The sequence below is a fragment of the Mobula birostris genome, chromosome 18 (assembly GCF_030028105.1).
Source record: "Mobula birostris isolate sMobBir1 chromosome 18, sMobBir1.hap1, whole genome shotgun sequence".
Classification (NCBI taxonomy): Eukaryota; Metazoa; Chordata; class Chondrichthyes; order Myliobatiformes; family Myliobatidae; genus Mobula; species Mobula birostris.
This window is the reverse complement of record NC_092387.1, coordinates 66,287,145-66,312,164: the sequence shown is the minus strand read 5'-3', so window position 1 is coordinate 66,312,164 and position 25,020 is coordinate 66,287,145. Positions and strand designations below refer to the sequence as shown.

Below are 25,020 nucleotides of genomic sequence, written 5' to 3'. Positions count from 1 at the left end.
ATGGAGCAGAGATCTTTGACTAAACAGTTCCCCAATTTACACTGGGTCTCACTAGTGCTGAGGAGGCCACACAGGGAGAACCAGATACAACAGACGACCCGAACAGATTCACAGATGGAGTGTTGCCTCACCGGGAAGGACTGAATGGAGGTGAGGAAGGTGGTGAACTAGCAGGTGTGGTATTTCTGTCACTTGCAGGGAAATGTGCCAGGCAGAAGATTAGTGGGGAGGTATGTGAGTGGACAAGGGATTCATGGAGGGAGCGATCACTGCGGGAAGTGAACAGTAGGGGGAGGTAAAGAAGTGATCGCTGGAAGCATCACATTGGAGATGGCGGAAGTTGCAGACAGTGATGTGTTGGATGCAGAGGCTCGTGGAGTAGTAGGTAGGAACAAGAGGAACTCTATCCCTGTTATGCTGATGGGAAGATGGGGTGAGAGAGGCTTGGCAGGGAGAGGCCTGGCGGTGAGGGGGGACTGGAGGAGAGGGGGGACTGGAGGAGAGGGGGGACTGGAGGAGAGAGGGGACTGGAGGAGAGGGGGCTGGAGGAGAGAGGGGTTGTAGGAGAGAAGGGGTTGTAGGAGAGGAGGGGTTATAGGAGAGAAGGGGTTGTAGGAGGGAGGGGCTTGGAGAAGAGGTGGTGGAAGAAAGAGGGGACTGGCAGAGGAAAGCCTTTTAGGACCGAGATTAGGAAAAACTTCTTCACACAGAGAGTGGTGAATCTGTGGAATTCTCTGCCACAGGAAACAGTTGAGGCCAGTTCATTGGCTATGTTTAAGAGGGAGTTAGATATGGCCCTTGTGGCTACGGGGATCAGGGGGTATGGGGGGAAGGCTGGGGCGGGGTTCTGAGTTGGATGATCAACCATGATCATAATAAATGGCGGTGCAGGCTCGAAGGGCCGAATGGCCTACTCCTGCACCTATTTTCTATGTTTCTATGTTTCTATGAAAGGTCTGGTGGAGGAGAGAGGGGGTGGATGAACGAGGGAGTGAGATAGTGCAGGAGAGGCCTCACTGAGAAGGTTTATGCCTTGCCTGCTTGGACAGCAGGTGCGCTGGAGCACAGGCATATCTAGCTGTGGAATGGGGTGGGCTACCATGTGAATTGGAGTACATTGGGGCGGGGGGGGATCTGTGGAGGGTGATTATGGGTGTGTACATGAGTTCAAAGAGAACATACCTTCCCTGCCTTGTGTAGTTTTCTGGGGTCCATTTTGTATTTAGGAGTGTGGGAGCATTGGCAGTCTGGGTTAAATTAAAAGGGAACACGTGGCCTTATTCTCAATGCCCTAATTTTATACATCCAATCAGTATTGTTTTTAGGTTTCATTTAGATCATTTGGGGATTATGTTTCTATTCAGCACTATATCTTGAACTGTATATACATAAAATTAATCTTTGACAGACAATGAAAAGTTTTGGGAAAAAATATCAGGTACCTGAGCACTTTACGAGTGTTTGGGACATAAGAAAGAAATAGGAACAGAAGTAGACTATCTGGGCGCGTCGCCCATTGTGAATGACATGGACAATGCAAAGACCTTCCCGAGGAAGCTGTTTAATACTTTCCGATTCTTTGGCTCTTGGTGCTGGCAAAGGTTCTGACATCAGACATCAAGAGAGACATTCAAACTGAAAAGGAGTTTCCACATTCCACTGCCAACCCCAACCAAGTCATTAATCAAGATCTTGGCAGCAAGGCTCGCAGCTGACAAGTTTCGAGTCCAAGTTCCAGGAATCTGCTGCTTCAATCCTAGAACCTTGTCTAGATGAGGAAGAACACTACAGCATCAACAATCAAACCAAACAATAACCCAGGGTCCAAACACGGGAGTTTCTGTTTTTGAAGTTCCTCACAGTCACAGGTATGGGATCACCGGGTGGGACATTTTAACGGCTATGATCTGATGACAATAGCTCCTTCATGACACAGTTTTGGTTCAGCGAGCTAAAGGTTTTCTCTTTGGAGCAGAGGAAGATGAGAGGTGACTTGATAGAGCTGTACAAGATAATAAGAGACATAGATAAAGTGGACAGCCAGAGATATTTTTCCCCGGGCAGAAATGGCTAATATGAGGGGCATAATTTTAAAGTGATTGAAGGAATGTATTGGGGGATATCAGATGTAGGTTTTTTTTTTACACAGAGATTAGTGGTTCCCTGGAATTCTCTGCCAGTGATACTGGTACAGGCAGATACATTAGGAGCCTGTAAGAAACTCTCAGATAAGACACATGAATGATAGGAAAATGGAGGGGTATGTCGGAGGAACACACATCAAAGTTGCTGGTGAACGCAGCAGGCCAAGCAGCATCTCTAGGAAGAGGTACAGTCGACGTTTCGGGCCGAGACCCTTTGTCAGGACTAATTGAAGGAAGAGTTAGTAAGAGATTTGAAAGTGGGAGGGGAAGGGGGAGATCCAAAATGATAGGAGAAGACAGGAGGGGGAGGGATGGAGCCAGGAGCTGGATGGGTGATTGGCAAAGGGGATATGAGAGGATCATGGGACAGGAGGCCCAGGGAGAAAGAAAAGGGGGGGGGGTGAACCCAGAAGATGGGCAAGGGGTATAGTCAGAGGGACAGAGGGAGAAAAAGGAGAGTGAGAGAAAGAATGTGTGTATAAAAATAAATAACGGATGGGGTACGAGGAGGAGGTGGGGCATTAGCGGAAGTTAGAGAAGTCAATGTTCATGCCATCAGGTTGGAGGCTACCCAGACGGAATATAAGGTGTTGTACCTCCATGTATGTCGGAGGAATGGGTTACAAGGTCAGCACAATATCGTGGACTGAAGGGCCTGTACTATGCTGGCCTGTTCTATGTCCCATTAATGGAAAATTGAAGTCTATACTTTTGATTCAGTCTCTCAAACTGCAAACCACGTGGGAAACCACTGATTAGTTCATATTTTTAATATATTCATTTATGTAAGTGGATCCCACTGATAATGAAATCATTGATTCCCTAGACAAATAACAACATAATTTTGTTTCCATGGTAGCACAGTGATTACTATGACGCTATTACAGCTCGGGATGTCAGAGTTCAGAGTTCAATTGCGATGTCATCTGAAAGGAGTTTGTATGTTCCTCTCCAGGAACATACGGGTTTCTGTCGGGTGCTCTGGTTTCCTCCCACAGTCTAAAGACATACTGGGTAGTTTCATTGGTCACTGTAAATTATCCCATGATTAGGTTGGGGTTAAATTGGGGTTTTCAGCAGTTGCTGGGCAGTAGAGCTTGTAGGGCCTATGCTATGCTGTATTGCAAAAAAGTAAATGAATAATATTCTAATTAATGGAAAAATTGAAATCTGCACTTTTGCTTCAGCGTCTCAAGTTGCAAACCACTGATAGGTTGATATTTTTAAATGGCGTCAGTTTATTCCCTAGACCTAACTGACCTCTTAGGCCATTTTGGTGAATCTGGAGTCACACATAGACTGGACAAGGCAAGGTAAGCACAAACCACCTCCCCTGAAGCACAGCAAGTCAGATAGTTCTTTAAACAATCCAGTAACTTTATGGTTATAGAACATAGAACACTACAGCAGAGTACAGGCCCTTCAGCCTGTGATGTGTGTTTACTTAGAGATACAGCACAGTAAACAGGCCCTTCCAGCCACAGATGCCCACATCAACCCAGTGTGACCAATTAACCTACTGATCCATACATCATTGGAATGTGGGAGGAAACTGGAACACCCAGAAGAAACCCATGTGGTCATGGGGAGAACGTACAAACTCCTTACAGACAGTGGTGGGAATTGAACCCATGTCACTGATCCGTAATAGCATTACACAAATCACTACGCAACCATGCATCCCCAACTACATCACCTGATATTCTCAGCCAATCACTTAACCAGGCCTGAGCCTACCTTGCTTTCGAGATCAGATGAGATCGTATATTTTCAAGCTAGTATTTATTCTAGATTTATTTATGTGCAGAGGATTCTGGTTAATTGGGCTATTGGTTATTTGGGACAACTCTCTAAGAACAAAAACTAATTGGGATAATAACTGGGATTTCCTTTGTTTATTTGGGACACTATGCTGCTTAATAGGGGCAGGACATTGTTGCCTAATACTTTGTAACTGGCGTCAGATGTGCGCACTTATGTGATGTGAGACTTGACACTGTGCTCGGAGCGAACAGTTTTTAAATAGCACCAGTTGTGCTAGCTTGTGTGCAAAAAACAGTGATTTTTGTCACTGATAGTTGGCAAGAAATAAGCAGTAAAACAATTCTGAACTGTTTTGCTCACTGTGGTTTCAAGCCTTCAGGCTTGGAGATGCCAGAATGGCTGGAAGTGGAAATGAAACGATTTTGCTACTTGAACAAGTTAAGATCTATGAAGAATTTGAAGGTATCGACATTCATCTTGAATGTTAGAATGAAAATGAAGATTTGGAAGATGTAATCAAGGCAGTTCATTATCTACACTAGGTGCCTGTGCTGATTTTGTTCATTGACAGTCAATCAAAAGAACACGGCAGGTTTAGAGTATTGGACTAGTACTGACAGTGTTCTAATTTGTTCTGTATTTCATTTAAGTACATAATCATTTACTCAGTTAAATGGTAGTTTGTTATACCTTTTTAATATTTCCATGAAACTTCAGCTAATTGGGGTAGCCACATAATTCCCAATGTGTCCCAGTTAACCAGAATCCACTGTAATTCACTTCCCTGTTGGAAGGTGAGAAACTTGCATGTCTGGATGTTAGACTGCCAACTTTCTCACCATGCCACTGGATCCCTGTGGTGATGGGGGGGGGGTCATTCTTTAGGGGAGTTTATCATTTAGCGGATACAATAGGGTCTTATAAGAGACTCCTAGACAGGTACTCGGAGCTCATAAAAATAGGGGGCTACGGGTAACCCTAGGTAATTTCTAAGGTAAGTACATGTTCGGCACAGCTTTGTGGGCTGAAGGGCCTGTATTGTGCTGTAGGTTTTCTATGTTTCTATTCTTCCTTGAAGCCGTCCCATAACCAGTAAAACTGGAAGTCTCCTGGGCATATTGCCTGATGCAGCAAGTGACTTCCAAAGTGTTATTGCCACCAAATACACTCAGTGGTCACTTTATTCAGCACCTCCCTTACCTAATAAATAAGTGTATGTTTGTGGTCTTCTGCTGCTGTAGCCCACCCACTTCAGCGTTCAACATGTTGTGCATTCAGAGATGCTTTTCTGCACACCACTGTTGTAACATGTGGTTATTTGAGTTACTGTCACCTTCCTCTCAGCTTTAACTAGTCTGGCTATTCTCCTCTGACCTCTCATTGACAGTGTTTTCATCCACAGAACTGCCGCAAATTGGATGTTTTTTTGTTTTTCGCACCATTCTCTGTAAACTCCAGAGAGTGTTGTGCGTGAAAATCCCGGGAGATCAGCAGTTTCTGAGATACTCAAACAACAATCATTCCACTGTGAAAGTCACTGAGGTCACATCTGTTGTTTGGTCGGAACAACAACTGAACCTCTTGACCATGACTGCATGCTTTTACGCATTGAGTTGCTGCCACAGGGTTGGCTGATTAAATTTTGTATTATCAATGTCTAATAAAGCGGACACTGAGTCACTCTGAGTGTCTAATACCCAAACAAGGTGTGTCAATGTCCCAAAACAAGATGTCAAATAATCAGTTACAGATCGTCCTCGGAATACAGCAGGGTTCCATTGCTGAGAACTGTTTGCAATCCGGACAACCTGCAAGTCCGGAAGGGGGCTGTGAACCAGGCTCCCAAGCAACCGACAAACCCATCTTGCTGATCTTCCAAGTGCTTGTTCATATGTATGGGCTGGACGTAAATCTGGCACACGTCACCTCGAATCCGTTTCCATTAACGCTGACTGAGTGGTGAACAGGATAACTACCTCACCTTTCTAAAACCAGTGTCGTTTCCATCGGCTGATGACAGAGCAACAATGCAGCTCTCCCACAGTACTGCACTAATGTATTAAACACTCTGCAGTCTTCTATTTACAAAAAAAAATACATTGAACCCACTACAGTACTATTGTACACTCAGAGTACAAACAAAACCCAGACAAATCATGGCTAAATTAACACATTCCCATCCTCACTGAGGATGCCATTTACTCCGCACACAGTCTTGAAACACATCTATGTTATCCATGGACACCACATGTTCTGTTTCCACACTTACCCGGGCACGGACGTAACCCCTGAATATTGCAAGGTAGTTAACCCGGGAGGGACCCTTCACTGTCCACCTCCAGGACCCATGCACAGCTATCTTAGCTAGCCCCAGGAGTAGTTTAATTAGGACATCCTCCTCCCTACTAATGCATTAAAGACTAAATGCAGTAAAGGTGCAGTGCTGGGGCTTCAACCCTATGAATCGTTGAGGACCACAAATCAAAAAAACTCATAATTAATATGTCTGAGATTCCACCGTACACTGTAAAAATGACAACCTGGCCATGAAAAGTACACACACATGCACACAGGATCTAGAAATGTCAGCCAAAATATTGCAAAATTAAAATACCTTGACTTGCATGTTACCGTATAAACATATATGTGAATCCTTTCACAATGTTATCAAAACCAGTTAACCATAACATATTCACAATCCAATATTCTATTTCCTACACAATGAAGTGTAATAAATGAAGACGTATCAAGACGCTGGACATACAAATCCTTTGTACAACTGTGACAATATCTCCCACCGCTCCTACTCTGAGAATTTGGCACATTACGCCTAAGCAACATGCACACACTTCCAACGATAAATTGTGCAGACATATGATCCTGAGGCTGAGTATAGGAGGCATTCAGACCAAGGTCAATAGGGATTACCACCTCTGTGGGGTTCCAGGAAATTCACCATAAATCGACAAGAATGGTTCTGAGATGACAAATTATTGCCTCACAGCCCCACTCCTTTGCTCCCATGTCACCAATTCCATGCCCTTTGTGGTTTCCGGGCACCCTGGGCCAAGTCTCCCTCAGTGGCTCTCCAATATTAGCCAAGCAACACGGCATTCCCGAAAAGACCTACCGATATTGGGATGCTTCAAGAGGCGACAGATCCTGGCTTCGCGTTCCAGCTTCTGGTGGTCTGCGGGTTGAAAAAACAAACAAAAAGATTGTAATAAAAGCAGGGGGTAATGACCACAATTATAACCCATTACTTTACTACAGACACATGATAGTACAGGTATTACAGCTGCATTCAAGTAATCTTTATCGTTGAAGTTCAACAGTGAAAATAGATAATGGCAGCTTCAGGGTTATCATGCTAATTGTCCTAGTGGGAAATATTTGCAGAAACATTGCTTTCAAAGCCAAACCAATGATAGGTCATCGTCCACCAGTTCAAATGTTGCCCAAACATTAAATTTGCTGCACTTGGGCTGGCTTCAAAGTGTAGAGAGGACAACGGTGCAGCGATTATCGTAATGGATTAGTGATCCAGAGGTTGCAAGTTCAAATCCGGGTTGTGAAATTGAATTCATTAAATATGATCCAGAAAAAAAAATGAACATTAACACTGCATGACAGTCACATAAAACCCAAATGGTTTACTTCAGGAAGGCAACTAGTCACCTCTAACCTACAGACAATCCAATCTTGCACAAGACTGGCATTTCATTGCTTCAGCAAGGCAACTAGTCACCTCTAACCAACAGATAATCCAATCTCGCACAAGATTGATGTTTCATTGCTTCTTGAAATGAAGGCTGGCATTTATTGACCATTCCCTTTCATTGAGCTGCATACTTCAGAGGACAATTAAGAACCAAGTTCACTGTTAAAATGTCCTCTAAGATTGCTGATTCACACATTCAGTTCAAGAGCATTGACAGATGGGTGTTAAATGCCAAAAAAAACTGTAATTCCCAATCTTCTTTACTTAAGTTCAAGTTTATTGTCATTCAAGCATCCACATGCATACAGCTAAATGAAACATCGTTCCTCTGGGGTCACACACAGCACATGTATTAACAATCCAACACACACACTCACAAAATAAAATAAATTACAGTAGTCTCTTCTTAAACTTCAATAGTTTAGAAGTTCAAAGTAAAATTTATTAAAGGAACCGATAGGGTGTGAAAGGAAAGAATTGGCAGAAATATAGAAAGAAAATCAAAGTCAAAGTTCAAAGTAAATTTATTATCAAAGTAAGTATATGTCACCATATACCAGCCTGAGATTCATTTTTTTTAAAACAGGCATTTTCAGGAAAACACAATAGAATTTACAAAAAAAGCTATACCTAAATAAAGACTGATAGGCTGGTGAATCTGTAGAATTTGTTGCCTCAGACAGCTATGGTGGGCTAGACATTGGGTACATTTAAGGCAGAGATTAATAGGTTCTTGGTTGGCCAGGGGCTAAAGGTTAAAGGGAGAAGGCAGGAGAATGGAGTAGAGAAGAAAAAATATTAGCCATGATTGAATGATGGGCCGATTGGCCTAACTCTGGTCCTCTACATTATGGTCTGAAGAATGTACAAAGAGCCCATTTATAGTGTGTCACTCTCAGCTATTAGTATTAGATTATTATTGTCACATGTACCAAAATACAGTGAAAAGACTTCATGTTACATACCATCCAGACAGATCATGCCAAACATAACCACATTGAGGTAGTACAGAATGCAGCATATTATGAAATAAGAGACTATAGATGCTGGAATCCAAGCCAACACACAAGATGCTGGAGGAACTCATTAAGTCAGGAAATGGACAGTCAACATTTCAGGTCGAGGGTCTTCATCTGGATGGGATGGAGATGAGGATGAGCATGAGGAGAGAAAGAAGAAGTTGAAGTTTATAGATATATAGTAGGGTCTTAATTTGAAACGTTGATTGCACAACATAGAACATAAAACATTTCAGCACAGTATAGGCCCTTCAGCCCATGATGTTGTGCTGATCTTTTAACCTACTCCAAGATCAAGTTAACCATTCCCACCTACTTCCATTTCCATTTTTCTATTATCCATGTGTCTATCTAAATGCCCTAAATATACCCGTTCTACCACCATCCCTGGCTGCATGTTCCACACACCCACCGCTCTCTCTGCATAAACAAAACCTACCTCTGACATCCTTTCTATACTTTCCTCCAATCGCCGTAAAATGATGGCCCCACCTATTAGCCATTTCTGCCCTGGGAAGAAGTATCTGGCCGTCCATTCCACTTGTGCCTTTTAACATCCTATAACATCTGTAACAAGTTGCCTCTCATCCTCCTTCGCTCCGAAAAGAAAAGTCCTGGCTTGCTCAGCCTTTCCTCATTAAGTCATGCTCTCTGGTCCAGGCAGCATTCTGATAAATCTCCTCTGCACCCCCTCTAAAACTTCCACATCCCTCCTATGATAAGGCAACCAGACTGAACATAAGATTCCATGTGTGGTCTGCAGTTAGAGAGAAAGTTATGGAATTACAGAGAAAGTGCAATGCAGGGAGACATATATTGTTCCAAGATCCACACTACAGGCTTTCCAGTTAGTTGCAGAACAGACAGGGCCACCTGACCAACTTGCTTTATTTCAGCGGCCCACATGTATATTTAATATTTCAGTAATCTTGTGAGTGTGTATATTGGCTGATTTAGCATTCTTGTTCATTTATGTAATACCTTATGGGTTATATGTAAAAATACATTAATTACACACATCATCACACTACCACATTACACATGTATGCCACAAAATTAGACTCACAGTTTGGACTCCTGTGCCTTCCCTTGAATTAGTTTAACATTTTGAAGTTATAAAACTTAACAGGCCCCATCTCAGAAGCTTGACTCTGCCAACTTTTGAGGAAGTTGGACTACAAGAAGGCTGGTCAAAGGCCAGTGAAAGGATCTATGTCCCACCTTGTGAACTCACTTTCAAGGACTCTACAACTCATGTTATTTATTATGATATTTATTGCTTTTTGATTTATTATTATTATATTTTTTCTTTTTTGTATTTGCAGGTTTGTTTTTTTGCACTCTGGTTGTCTCACAAACAAGAGAAAATCTGCGGGTGGGGAAATCCAAGCAAAACACACACAAAATGCTGGAGAAACTCAGCAGGCCAGGCAGCATCTGTGGAAAAGACTACTGTTGACGTTTCAGGCTGAGACCCTCGACAGGACTGGAGAAAGATAGATGAACAGTAGATTTAAAAGGTGGAGGAAGGGGAGAGAGAAACACAAGGTGATAGGTGAAATGGGGAGGGGTGAAGTAAAGAGCTAGGAAGTTGATTGGTGAAAGAGATTCAGCGCTGGAGAAGGAGGAATCTACTAAGATAGAACAGAAAGAAAAGGGAGGGAGGATCACCAGAGGGAGGCAATGGGCAGGCAAGGAGATAAGGTGAGTGAGGGAAAATGGAATGGGGAATGGTGAAGTAGGGGAGGGCATTACTGGAGCTTCCAGAGGTTGCCGTCAGGTTGGAGGCTACCCAGATGGAATATAAGGTGCTGCTCCTCCAATCTGAGTGTGGCCTCAACAGTTGGAGATGGCGGAAGTTGTGGAGAATTATGCGCTGGACACGGAGGCTGGTGGGGCGGTAGGTGAGGACAAGAGGAACCCTATCCCTGGTAGGGTGGCAGGAGGATGGGGTGAGAGGAGACTTCTGCCATCTCCAACAAGATTCACCACCAAGCTGATCTTTCCCTCTCTCCCCATCCCACACCCTCCCGCTTTCTGCTTTCCGCTGGAATTGCTCCCTAAGTGACTCCCTTGTCCATTTGTCCCTCCTCACTGATCTCCCTCTTGACACTCATCCTTGCAAGCGGAACAAGTGCTACACCTCCTCCCTCACTACCATTCAGAGCCCCAAACAGTTCTGCCAGGTGAGGCAACACTTCACCTGTGAGTTTGTTGGGGTCATGTACTGTGTCCGGTGCTCCCTGTGTGGCCTCCTGTATATCGGTGAGACCCAACGTAGATTGGGAGACCACTTCACAGAGCATCTACACTCTGTCTGCCAGATTAAGCAGGATCTCCCAGTGGCCACCTATTTTAATTCCACTTCCCATTCCCATTCTGATATGTCTATCCACGGCCTCCTCCACTGTCACAATGAGGCCACACTCAGGTCTGGGTAGCTCCCGCCTTCACCATTCCCTGTCTCACCTTATCTCCTTACCTGCCCATCACCTCCCACTGGTGATCCTCCCCCCTTTTCTTTCTTCCATGGCCTTCTATCCTCTCCTATTAGATCCCCCCTTCTCCAGTCCTGCATCTCTTTCACCAGCTTCCCAGCTCTTCACTTCACCCCCTACCCACCCTGTCTCACCGATCACCTTATGTTTCTCCCTCCTCTCCCTCCACCTTTTAACTCTACTCCTCATCTGTTTTTCTTCAGTCCCGATGAAGGATCTTGGCCCGAAACATCGACGGTACTCTTTTCCGTAAGATGCTGCCTGGCCTGGTGAGTTCCTCCAGCGTTTTGTGTGTGTCGCTTGTCATCTTTGTCGTGTATGGTCTTTTCATTGATTCTATTGTGCTTCTTTGCATTTACTGTGAATGCCGCAAAAAACTGAATCCGAGGGTTGCATATGATGACATACATGTACTTTGATAATAAGTTTACACTGAACTGCCTGGAAGCAGAACTTCCTTCACTGGAGACCCACTGAAGGCCACCAGCCTCAGTAACGGGATATGAGGGGACGGTCCATGCAGCAGTCAGCTGCTCTGGGCGTTGTTTAACTTACATCCCCTGTGGCATGCTCCTCAAAAGCACCTGTTATTGTGTAATATTTTCCAGCTATTAATTACCTCTAAACTTCAGGTTAAAGATGACCCGCAGGCTAAATATACATTGCTCTACTGGGAATGTAATAAACACTTTGTGAGGACGTTTGTCAGGGCTGCTATTTGAATCCAGCCAGGCTTTACTGTCTGCATCCATGGTCACAAGAAGCACCATGAAACCACCTCTTCCCACAACTTCCCCAGGGTCCACCCAGTCCCTGTGATTACCAGCCTCTCTTAATTCCCAGCAAAACGTTTCAAAAGCTCTTCACTTTATCTTCAGATTGCTTCAAACTCTTTCCAAGGATCAAAAAGTTCGAAGTAATTTTTTTTATATCAAAGTACATACATATGGCATTATTTATTTATTTATTTATTGGCGGGTCAGACACTCTGAGACAATAGGCTGCTCCTGGACTTATTTCCATCTGGCATAATTTACATATTATTATTTAATTATTTTTTGGTTTTATATTGCTATATTTCTACTCTTTTCTTGGTTGGTGCAACTGTAACAAAACCCAATTTCCCTCAGGATCAATAAAGTATGTCTATCTATCTATCTATCTATCTATTAAGACACAGAGCGGAATAGACCCTTCTCGCCCTTTGAGCCACGCCGCCCAGCAATCCCCCGATTTCACCCTCGCCTAATCATGGGACAATTTACAATGACCTATTAACCTAACAACCGGGACATGGGAGGAGGCTGGAGCGCCTGAAGGAAATCCACACAGTCACGGGGAGAATGTACAAACTCCTTACAGGCAGCAGAGGGAATTGAACCAGTATCGCTGGCACTGTAAAGTACTGAGCTAACCACTATGCTACCGCACTGCCCTCTGTACCACGAGCTTCACTTTCTTCATTTTCTTGCAGGCATACTCAATAAAGCTATAGAATAATAACCAATGGAAGACTGCACCAACTTGGGCATTCAACCAGTGTGCAAAAGACAACAAACTGTGCAAATACAAAAAGAAAGAAATATTATTTATAAATAAATAAGGAATAAAAATGGAGAACATAAGATGAATGGTCCTTGAAAGTGAGTCCGTAGGTTGTGGGAAAATTTCAATGATGGAGTGAAGTTGAGTGAAGTTATCCTCTTTTGTTCCAAGAGCATGATGGTTGAGGGGTAATGACTGTTCCTCAACCCGGTGGTGCAGGCCCCGGGGCTCCTGTACCTTCTTCCCAGTGGTAGCAGTGAAAGGAAAGCATGACTTGGGTGGTGGGGGTCCCTGCTAATGTATGCTCTTTCCTACGACAGTCTTCCACCTGTGTAACCTTCCAACTGACAGCTAAGATGTCTGAATCCTCCAGTCTTGCCCTCTAGATCATCTACCATCTCCGGTCCTCAGCTATTCAAGAACATTGACTGGAGCAACACAGGGACAGGCCCTTCATCCCAAAATGCTGTGCCAAGTTAATTAAATAGCTATTTAACGCCTATGGTGACACGGTAGTATAGCAGTTAGTCTAACACTATTTCAGCTTCTGCAACCAAGGTACAAATCCTGTCACCGTCTGTAAGGAGGTTGTATGTTCCCCCCTACCCCACCCCGACTGTGTGAATTTCCTCTCGGTGCTCCAGTTTCCTCCCAAGTTCCAAAGATGAGTGAGTTAGTAGGTTAATTGGTCACATCGGTGTAACTGGGCTGTGTGGGCTTGCTGGGCTGAGAGGGAAAAAGGATCAGCCATAATGAAATGGTGGAGCAGACTCAATTGGCCAAATGGCCTAATTCTGCTCCAAAATCTTATGGTCTTGTGGTCTAGCTAGGAGTCTCTTAAACACCTCTATCGTATTTGCCTCAACCACCAGCGGAGGTAATGCATTTCCGGGCATTCACCATGCTCATCATCACAAGGACTACACATCATCTCTGAAGCTCCTTTCCTGTAGCTATCCAGCTTCTCAACAAAACTCACTCAGGTGTAATACCCTGACTGTCCCTGAACAACATCCGTGAAATGGTCTTTCCTGCTCTCCGTGTTCTGTGATAATTATTGGGTCTGTTCATATTTATTTAAGTTTGATTATTGACATTTGATCATGTGACCATCCTGCTAATTGTTCATTGCTCATGGCTGTTTGCACTATTGTCTTGTGAATTATTGGTTGTTATTGTGCTGTCTGTTATGGTATTGTCCTGTGTTTTATGCTTGGCACTGAACCACAATCATTTCTGGTGTGTTTCTGATTCTGATTCTGATGTACAGCAAAACACTTGGCCTGCACATGCTTTAGGCTCACAACTCTTCCAGATCTCTCTCTACCTAAAGAGGCTCCTTAAAAGTCTGAAGCAGGCTGGGTGACCGCTTCGCCAAGCGCATTTGCTCTGTCTGCATGCTAGCCAGGATCTCCTGGTGGTCAACCGCATCCCATCGCTCCATTTCCAAGGCATGTTATCCAAGGCCCCCCCTACTATCTGGTTGAGGCTAAATACAAATTAGAGGAACTGTACCTCATGTTCAGGCTAGGCAGACTCCAACATGGTGGCATGAACATCGAATTCACAAAATTCCCGGAACGGCCCCTTAACACCCCCACCCAATCTCTTTTCTATTGTCTCCTCTATCTCTCCTCATGATCCACCTGCCCCATCTTCTCCATCTTTCCGTCACCCACACACCCTCCCATTGGGCCCCCTCCCCACTTCCCTCCCTTTATTCCTCTCCTATTAGATGCCATAATCATCAGCTACAGTCGAAGTCAGATGTTTACATACTACACCTTAGCCAAATACATTTAAACTCAGTTTTTCACAATTCCTGACATTTAATCCTAGAAAATATTCCCTGTCTTAGGTCAGTTAGGATCACTACTTTATTTTAAGAATGTGAAATGTCAGAATAACAGTAGAGAGAATGATTTATTTCAGCTTTTATTTCTTTCATCACTTTCCCAGTGGTCAGAAGTTTACATACATTTTATTAGTATTTGGTAGCATTGCCTTTAAGTTGTCTAACTTGGGTCAAACATTTTCAGTAGCCTTCCACAAGCTTCTCACAGTAAGTTGCTGGAATTTTGTTCCATTCCTCCAGACAGAACTGATGTAACTGAGTCAGGTTTGTAGGCCTCCTTGCTCGCACACGCTTTTTCAGTTCTGCCCACAAATTTTCAAAACCTCTGACTTCAACTGTATTTGTTACTTCCCCCCATCACCTCCCAGCTTCTGACATCATTCCCGAAATCCCCACACCTTGATCCACCTATCACCTCACAGCTTCTGACATTATCAAAATCCCCACACCTTGGTTCACCTATCAACTCCCAGCTTCTGATATCATTCCCAAAATCCCCACACCTTGGTTCACCTATCAGCTGCCAGCTCTTGTTCCATCCCTTCTCCTCAGCTCTTTAGAGCAGCTATCTCCCTCTCTACCTTCCAGTCCAATTGGAATTGGAATCAGTTTATCATTGTCATATATACCAAAAAGTTTGCCCTACATATAGTTCATCCAGATCAGATCATTATTCAACGCATTGCGGAAGTATGAGGTAAAAATAACAGAATGCAGAATAAAGTGTGAAACAGCTGGAAAGCAAGTGTAGACGATAAGGTGCAAGACCATATCAAGGCAGAATATGAGGTGAAGAGTCCACCTTATCATACTAGAAGCAGCCCATGAGCCTGGTTGAAGAGTCTTGATGCAAAACCTCCACTGTCCATTTCCACCCCCCTCCCCCACAGAATCTGCCTGACCCACTGAGTTCCTCCACTCATTTCTGTGTTACTTAAATATACAGCATCTCCAACCCACTGTGTCTCCTTAAAAACCTCTTTGACCATAATGTTCACCTAGCCCAGGGGTTCCCAACTTTTCTTTACGTCATAGACTCTTCCCATTAACCGAGGGGTTCGTGGAGCCCAAGCTGGGAACTTTTGACCTAGACGTGAAAACATAGGAGCAGAATTAGGCCACTGGGCCCATTGAGTCTGCTGTGCCATTCCATTTTGACTTATTTATAATCTCCCTGAAACCCATTCTCCCCATACCCTTTGATGCTCTGACTAATCAAGAACCTATTCACCTGTTTTAAATATAACCAATGACTTGACCTCCACCACCATCTGAGGCAATGAATGCCACCCAGTGGCTAATAAAACGATTCCTTCTCAGCCCTGTTCTAAAGGGACGTCCTTCTATTCTGGGACTGTGCTCTCTGGTCCTAGACTATCCCACTACGGGAAATATCAAATGCTCCTCATACGTTAACCCTTTCACATTCAAGTTCACCTGTTCTGCTGTCTCTTCCTGCGTTCAGTGTAAATTGTTTTTAGTGTAATGCTCAAGAGAAACAGATTAGGAGGTTTTGCTATATTGAAAATCTCACATTTAGATTAATACGTTCCTGACAAGAGTTACCAGGTTAAATCAAATAGCATTGCAATGACAACCAGTAAATGCAAACAGTTGTAATGTCAAATAATGTCTTGGCAGTTGTTATTCCCCTGTTACGGAGATGCTAGGTCCTCCACCACCTCCAGTTTAAATTCCATGCGGAATATTTTGGAGGATCATGAACCAGGAACCAAGAAGAAGAAAACGATGAAATGCCGCGCTGCCGCCATCTGCTGCGGCACGTCATGACAGCGGTTTTAAAAAGCTCCGGTTACCATGTCCACACTGCAAGGGATATTAGGTGTTTTCAGATTTATTCACTCTGGAGACTGTTTCTGAAAATCTCCATTTTCGGGGGATGAAAACGCCATTTTAGTGTGGACAGAGGGTCAAAACGAAGAGAAAAAGCTTCGTTTTCAAAATTATCCGGCGTAGTGTGGACGTAGCCTGAGAGGCAGTCTCAGCCACCAACTGATGGGCATTCAGATTTACTTTCATTAAGGGTTGAGTGTTTTGGGAAGAAAGATCTGGGTAGGACTTTTAATGGTAGTGTCATAAAACATAATTTAGACCCTAAGTCAGAGGAGCAGAATTAGGCCATACAGCCCATCAAGTCCACTCTACCATTCAATTAGGGCTGATTTATTTCCCTTCTCAACCTCATTCTCCTGCCTTCATCCCATAACCTTCAACGCCCTTACTAACCAACAACCTTTCAACCTCTGCCTTAAATATACCCAGTGATCTGGCTTCCACAGCCATCTGTGACAATGAATTCCAAAGATTCACCACCCTCTGGCTAAAGAAATTCCTTCTCAACTCTGTTCTAATGGGACATCCTTCTATTCTGAGGCAGCCCCTCTGGTGCCTTGGGGAGTGCTACAGAACAGAGGGAACTCGAAGTACGTGGTTTTTGAAAGCAGGGTTGCAGCTAAAGTGATAACGAAGGCTTTTGGCGTGTTGGCCTTCATCCGTCAAGGCACTGAGTAACAGAAATTGGGATCGACGCAAGATATTCTACAGATGCTGGAGTTGTGGGTTGGATGAGACATTGGGGTACAATGGGCCACATTTGGAGTACTGTTTTCAGGTTAGGTTAATCTGCTGTAGGAAAGATGCCATTAAGCTGAAAAGAGGGAGGAGGAGATTTACTATGTTGCAGCTGGGACTTGAGGGTCTGAGCTACGGAGAAAGGTTGAGTAGGTTTGGACTGCTTTCATTGAGGTGTAGGAAAATGAGGGGTGATTGTATAAAATCCTGAAGGGCATGGATGGGGTGGATGTGCACAGTCCTTTTCCCAGGGCTGGGGAATAAAAAACTAGAGAGCACATGTTTAGGACAGTGTGCTTCAGACTCTAAACACTCTCTGATGGAAAAGAAATCCTCAGATCTTCTCTGACCTGAAGCAATGACCGTCGACTCTCCCATCAGGTTAAGACCCTTCATCTGGACTCAAAACAGTGGCTGTCCATTTCCCTCCATAGATGCTGCCTGACCTGCTGAGTTCCTCTGCATTTTGTGTGTTGTATCTGATACTTGGTCTTCAAACACACCATAGCATTCTTGGAAATGAAGCAATTAATAATCAGTTCATACACACAGAAGGTTAAGAGTCATCCTCTTGCTCTTGAAGCAAACCACCCAATACATCGTATCGAAGCACAAAGCTCAATAGCCATTAACGTAATTCTTCCAGTAGATGGCCTCTGTAAACAACAGCATCTGCCTTTTTGCCAGAGAATAGGTCGGTAGCAACTGATGAAGAATAATCACAAGCAGCTAGATTGTAAATAAATATTATTGCAACCCACATTTGTATAGGAATCCTTTGAAATGGTTTCAGCATTGAAGGCATGGTTACTTCTTCAAGTCGAGAGAAATCAGCCAGGATGATATTAATCCTGCCTCTGATCAATAAATGTCCTTGTGTTTCATTCGTAGATGTGCATAATAGTTGGTTAATCCAGCTAGATTTTAATCTTAATGGTTTTAAACAGCACTCAGCAATAAATCATGATAATCTCCTTTAAACCGAGTCTTCCAGTTTGAACGAGAGATTTCAATTTTTGTTGAACTGCTCTTTAAAAAAAAGAGACCGACTAAATAAGAGTCATAGAGCAATACAGCACAGAAACAGGCCCTTCAGCCCATCTCATTCATACTGAAAATGATGCCCACCATGCTCAAGCCATTTGCTCAAGTTTGCTGCGATATATTCAGGAAAGAGGATGCTTAGTTCATTCCCTTTTCAAGGCACTGATTGATTCTACTTCCATCATTTCTGCAGGCAGATGATTCATAGTAGCATGATAGCAGAGCAGTGAGTGGAACACCATCATAGCGCCAGCGACCCGGGTTCAATTCCTGCTGCTGTCTGTAAGATGTTTGTATGTTCTCCCCGTCACCATCTGAGTTTCTCCCTGGTGCTCCGGTTTCCTCCAACATTCCAAAGACGTGTGAGTTAGTAGGATGATCGGACAAATGGCACATTTCACATTATGTTTCGATGTACATCTGACAATCAAAGCCAATCTTTAATCTGACTGCTCTGCTGTTTACGTTTATACACAAGCAGACTTCCAAGAGGAACATAGGAAGACCCTCCTGTCTGTTAATCGAAAGAGATCACATCTGCTTTGTGACCTGATCCATACCTCCCATGTTCACCAAGCCCCTGAAACACCATTAGTTACCAGTACTGAAGGGTCTCGCCCGAACTGTCAACTCTTTATTCCTCTCCATAGATGCTGCCTGACAGGCTGAGTTCCTCCAGCATTTTGTGTGCATTGCTTTAGTTATCAAAAGTTTACCAATCTCTGCTTTAAAATGTGGAATGGCATTGGTTTATCATACCAAGATACAGCAAAAAACTTGTCCTGCATACTGTCCATACAGATCAGATCATAACATGGTGTTTTGAAATAGTACAAGGTGAAACAACACTATAATGCAGAATAGAGTGTAACAGAGACAGAGAAAGTACAGTGCGGGCAGACAGTAAGGTGCAAGATCATAGCAAAGTAGATTGTGAGATCAAGGGTCCATCTTAGACGGGAGAAAAGAGAATGTCTGGGGTGGTGGGGCGGGGTGTGGTGCTTTACCAAGGCAGCAAGAAGTGTAGACAGACTCCATGGAGATGAGGCTGGTTTCCGTCGTGTACTGAGCTGTGTCCGTAACTCTCTACAGTTTCTTGTGGTCACGGGCAGCATGCATTCTATGGTGGATTGATAAAAATTATTGAACTTTTTAGTTCAAAAACTGAGATGTCACATATACTGAGATACAGTGAAAAATTGGTCTTGTACACTGTTCATACAGACCAGATCATTACACGGTGCACTGAGGTAGAACAAGGTAAAACAATAACAGAATGCAAAAACAAGGAAATCTGCAGATGCTGGAAATTCAAGCAACACACACAAAATGCTGGTGGAACGCAGCAGGCCAGGCAGCATCCATAGGAAGAAGCACAGTCAACATTTCAGGCTGAGACCCTTCGTCAGGACTAACTGAAAGAAGCAATAATAAGTGATTTGAAAGTTGGAGGGGGAGGAGGAGATCTGAAATGATAGGAGAAGACAGGAGGGGGAGGGATGGAGCTAAGAGCTGGAAAGTTGATTGGCAAAAGGGATACAAGGCTGGAGAAGGGAGAGGATCATGGGACGGGAGGCCTGGGGAGAAAGAAAGGGGGAGGGGAGCGTCAGAGGAAGATGGAGAGCAGGCAAGGAGTTATTGTGAGAGGGACAGAGAGAGAAAAAAGAGAGAGAGAGAAAAGAGGAAAGGAAAGGAAAATAAATAAATAAATAAATAATGAATAAATAAGGGATGGGGGGAAAAAAAGGAGGAGGAGCATTAACAGAAGTTAGAGAAGTCAATGTTCATGCCATCAAGTTGGAGGCTACCCAGACGGAATATAAGGTGCTGTTCCTCCAACAAAAATGCCATCCCCTTCTCGCAATTCCTCCACCTCCGCCGCATCTGCTCTCAGGATGAGGCCTTTCATTCCAGGACGAAGGAGATGTCTTCCTTTTTTAAAGAAAGGAGCTTCCCTTCCTCCACCATCAACTCTACTCTCAAATGCATCTCCCCCATTTCACGCACATCTGCTCTCACTCCATCCTCCCGCCACCCCACTAGGGATACGGTTCCCCTGGTCCTCACCTACCACCCCACCAGCCTCCGGGTTCACCATATTATTCTCCGTAACTTCTGCCACCTCCAACGGGATCCCACCACCAAGCACATCTTTCCCTCTCCCCTACTTTCTGCTTTCTGCAGGAATCGCTCCCTACTTGACTCCCTTGTCCATTTATCCCTCCCATCCCTTCCCACCCATCTCCCTCCCGGCACTTATCCTTGTAAGCAGAACAAGTGCTACACCTGCCCTTACACTTCCTTCCTCGCCACCATTCACGGCACCAGACAGTCTTTCCAGCTGAGGCGACACTTCACCTGACAGTCGGCTGGAGTGATATACTGCGTCCAGTGCTCCCAGTGTGGCCTTCTATATATTGGTGAGACCCAACGCAGACTGGGAGACCGTTTCACTGAACACCTACTCTCTGTCCGCCAGAGAAAGCAGGATCTTCCAGTGGCCACACATTTTAATTCCACGTCTCATTCCCATTCTGACATGTCTATCCACGGCCTCCTCTACTGTCAAGATGAAGCCACACTCAGGTTGGAGGAACAACACCTTATATTCCGTCTGAGTAGCCTCCAACCTGATGGCATGAACATTGACTTCTCTAACTTCCCGTACTCACCCCATCCCTTATTTATTTATTTGTTTGTTTGTTTGTTATTTTTTATTTTTTCCTTTTTTCTCTCTCTCTGTCCCTCTCGCAATTACTCCTTGCTTGCTCTCCATCTTCCTCTGGTGCTCCCCTCCCCTTCTTTCTTTCTCCCCAGGCCTCCCATCCCATGATCCTCTCCCTTCTGCAGCCTTGTATCCCTTTTGCCAATCACCTGTCCAGCTCTTGGCTCCATCCCTCCCCCTCCTGTCTTCTCCTATCATTTTGGATCTCCCCCCTCCCACTTTCAAATCTCTTACTAGCTTTTCTTTCAGTTAGTCCTGACGAAGGGTCTCAGCCTGAAACATCGACTGTGCTTCTTCCTATGGATGCTGCCTGGCCTGCTGCATTCCACCAGCATTTTGTGTGTGTAACAGATGCAGAATAATTCAGAGGAAATGCAATGCAGTCTGACAATAAGGTGCAAGGTCACAACGAGGTAGATTGTGAGGTCAAGAGTCCATCTTATCATAAATGGGATAGCTCATTTAAATCCAGTTTGTAATGTGCTTCTGAGAATGGGGATTATTGGAGTCTGCAGTGATTTTTTGAGCTGCGTGTATTGTTATTTTCATGATTGCTATTGACTGAAGGGACAGGAAAACGCTGAAGGCTAAGCCCTGGGCTGCTTGATGTCCAGCAAAGCAACGTGAGTTCTTTTCCTGTGAATTAAATTCCTGATAGTTTTGAAGTTTGGAAGAGAGATCTGCCTCTTGCTTGAGGACACACTGCTGATTTAAAGATTTGCACTTGATACTCAAATGCATCTAAAAGGGGAGAAAATTCAAAAATCAGGTGCAAAGGGACTTGGGAGAATGCGCGAAAAGTTAACTTGCAGGTTGAGTCAGTGGTGAGGAAGGCAAATACAATGTTAGCATTCATTTCCAGAGGACAAGAACATAAAAGCAAGGATGTAATATGGAGGCTTTATAAGGCATTGGTCAGACCGCACTTGGAGTATCATAAGCCGTTTTGGGTCCCTTATCAAAGAAAGGATGTGCTGGCATTGGGAGACACCAGAGTAGATTCCCAAATATGATTCTGGGAATCAAAGGGTTAATTTATGAAGACCATTGATGGCTCTGGATCTGTATTCACTGGTTTAGATGAATGAAGGGAAATATCATTGAAATCTATTGAATATTTAAAGGCCTGGATAAAGTGTACGTGCAGAGGATGTTTTCTATAGTGGGAGAGTCTAGGACCAGAGGGCACAGCCTATTAATAGAGGGACAACCATTTAGAACAAGAAATAATGAGCAATTTCTTTGGCCAGGGGGTGGTAAATCTGTGGAACTATTTGTCACAGATGGCTGTGGAGGTCAAGTCATTGGGTATATTTAAAGCGGATGTTAATCGTCTCTTAATTAGTTAGGCTGTCAGAAGTTATGGGGAGAAGACAGGAGAATGGGGTTGAGAGGGAAAATAAATCAGCTGTGATGGAATAGTAGAGCAGACAAGGGGCTGAATGGCCTAATTTGGCTCCTATGCCTTATAGTCTTACAGAAATCTGTCTTCCAGCTTGGTAACTGCTGGCCCACACAGTTTGGTTTTGACTCCCCTCAGGAGTACCTTGGCATTCCATTCTTCTCCGAGGATCGTAACGGTGTAAGCAAACTGCTGCACTGCCATGCCACCTGAGTTACAGTTGATGATTGACTGCCGAATTCATCTTCTCATTGAGATTATTTCTCTGTGCTTTGGCTGAAAAATGTTGGGATTCTCATTTGCTGGAGTTTTTATGCTCATGCAGCCAGAACATGTACAGTATTACTGTTCCTTCAAGTATTGTCTAATGTTTCCGTGGAAACATCCAAAAGAATTAAGGGTGTAGGCAAGGGTGGTTTCTATTGGCGGAAGTGCTGTATTCTGCAGAATAAGAAGTTGAGATTTATGCCAACAGAGGTAGAGTGAAAGGGGAAGATACAGTAGCCCTGGGTCCAGTCTATCACATAACTCACTGCCTGAGAGCGAGTGGTGGAACGGGGTACTCTTGCTGGTTTGAAGGAGAATTGGAGGTACATTTGAGAGAGAAAACTTTGTCAGGCTATAGGGTAAGAGCAAAGTGATGGGGTAAACTGACTGCAAGAGCCAGAGTAAACTCTGAGCTGAGCAATTCCCAAATCTGCCGCCATTTCTTATGAACAATGAACCAACCCTGAATACTACCTCACTATTTCTGCAAACACACAAAATGTTGGAGGAACTTGTCAGGCCAGGCAGCATCTACAGAAATGACTAAACAGTTGACACTTCAGGCCCAGACCCTTGACGAGGGGTCTTGGCCTGAAACATATACTGTTCTTTTTTCTATAGATGCTGCCTGGCTTTCTGAGTTCCTCTGGCATTTTGTGTGTGTTGCTCTCATTTTGCCTAGCCCAGTTAACCAGGCTCCATTAAAGTTCAACATTCAACAAAAATCTATTATCAAAATGCATATATGTCACCATATACTACCCTGAGATTCATTTACTTGCAGACGTTTGCTGTAGTACAAAGAAATACAATAAAATCAGTGAAAAACTACAAAGACTAGCAAACAACCACGTGTAAAAGAAGGCAAACCAAGCAAATACAAAAAACAAAACAAATAAGTAAGTAAATAAATAATACTGAGAACACAAGTCCTTGAAAGTGAGTCCACAGGTTCTGGAATCACTGAGTTGTGGTGAGTGAAGTTATCCACGCTGGTTCAGGAGCCTGATGATTGAAGGGTAATAACTGTTCCTGAACCTGGTGGTGTGAGTCCTGAGGCTCCTGTTCCTCCTTCCTGAGGGGGAGATCTTGGCCTGGATGCTGGGTGCCCATGATGATGGATGCTGCTTTCTTGTGGCAGTGCTCCATGTAAATACGTTTAACGATGGGGGAGGGCTTTGCCTGTGATGGACTGGGCTGTAGGCTCTTCCATTCTTGGGCACTGATGTTTCCATACCAGGCCGTGATAAACCAGTCAGGGTACTCTCTATTGTGTATTATTAGCTGTTGAAACTTTAAATTGATTTCTGCTCCTCCTTTCTTTCACCAAGTCTGTCCTCTCCCATCTCACAGATGGCCTTTCCTTCATCAGCCCAACGGCTTCTTTGAAATTCCGTATTGCCACCACCTCATTGAAGCCATATTTGTTTGTTTATTGAGATACCGCGCAGAATAGGCCCTACCAGCCCTTCGAAGTATGCCGCCCAGGAATCTACCAGTTTAATCCCAGTCTAATCACAGGACAATTTACAATGACCAATTAACCATCCAGTACATCTTTGGACTGTGGAAGGAAAGTGAAACACCGGGAAGGAAGCCCAAGTGGTCACGGGGAGAACGTACAAACTCCTGATGGACAGCGGAGGGTACCCGGGTCGTTGGTACTGCAAAGCATTGTGGTAACCACCATGCTACTGTGCCATGAGCACATCTTGCCAATGCATCAGCTGTTTGATCATGGCGGTGGAAACGTCCATGGCCAAATACAACTTGGCCAATTTACAAGCACAAGAGAGGGAGGTACAATAAACCAAGTCAAATTCAAGACTTGACTTTACTTGATGGAGGTGTAAAGGTCTGATCTGTATAAACAAGCTTTTCACTGTAATTTGGTACATGTGACAATAATAATCCTATCCAAACTAAATTAAAGCCCGTCTTTTCAAACAGTAGGATCATCACCTGCCTCTATTTATGTTGAAGGAAGAGAGCCTAAGCAGCATGTTAGTGCAATGGTTAGCACAACACTTCACAGGAGCAACAACCTGGGTTCAATTCCCACCATTGTCTATAAACAGTAGGATCATCACCTGTCTCTACCCAGCCAGTTACATTGGAGGAAGACTGCCACAGGACACAAGGGAATGGCAGGGAAAGCACAGTTAATCACTTCCCACAAGAGGTGACTTGATAGAGGTGTAAAAGATGATCAGAGGCATTGATCGAATGGATTGCTAGAGATTTTTTCCCAGGGCAAAATGGCTAATATGAGGGGACATCATTTTAAGCTCATTGGAGGGAAGTATGGGGGAGGATGTCAGAGGTAAGATTTCTATACAGAGATTGGTGGGTGTGTGAGTGAGCGGTGCCCTGCCAAGGGTTGGTGATGGGAGCCAATGCATTAGGGGCATTTAAGAGATAGGCACATAGATGACAGGAACATG

The 25,020-nt window shown here is 44.1% G+C and overlaps 1 protein-coding gene across 2 annotated transcripts in view; it reads right to left on the bottom strand.

The window, feature by feature from the left end:
• Positions 1-25,020, bottom strand: part of camk2g2 (calcium/calmodulin-dependent protein kinase (CaM kinase) II gamma 2) — a 495,645-nt gene that overhangs the window by 286,975 nt on the left and 183,650 nt on the right. For both annotated transcript variants that reach the window (XM_072282861.1, XM_072282859.1), the window contains exon 3: positions 7,039-7,098. In XM_072282861.1, coding sequence (XP_072138962.1) covers positions 7,039-7,098 — 60 coding nt within the window. The remainder of the gene's footprint in view (positions 1-7,038; positions 7,099-25,020) is intronic.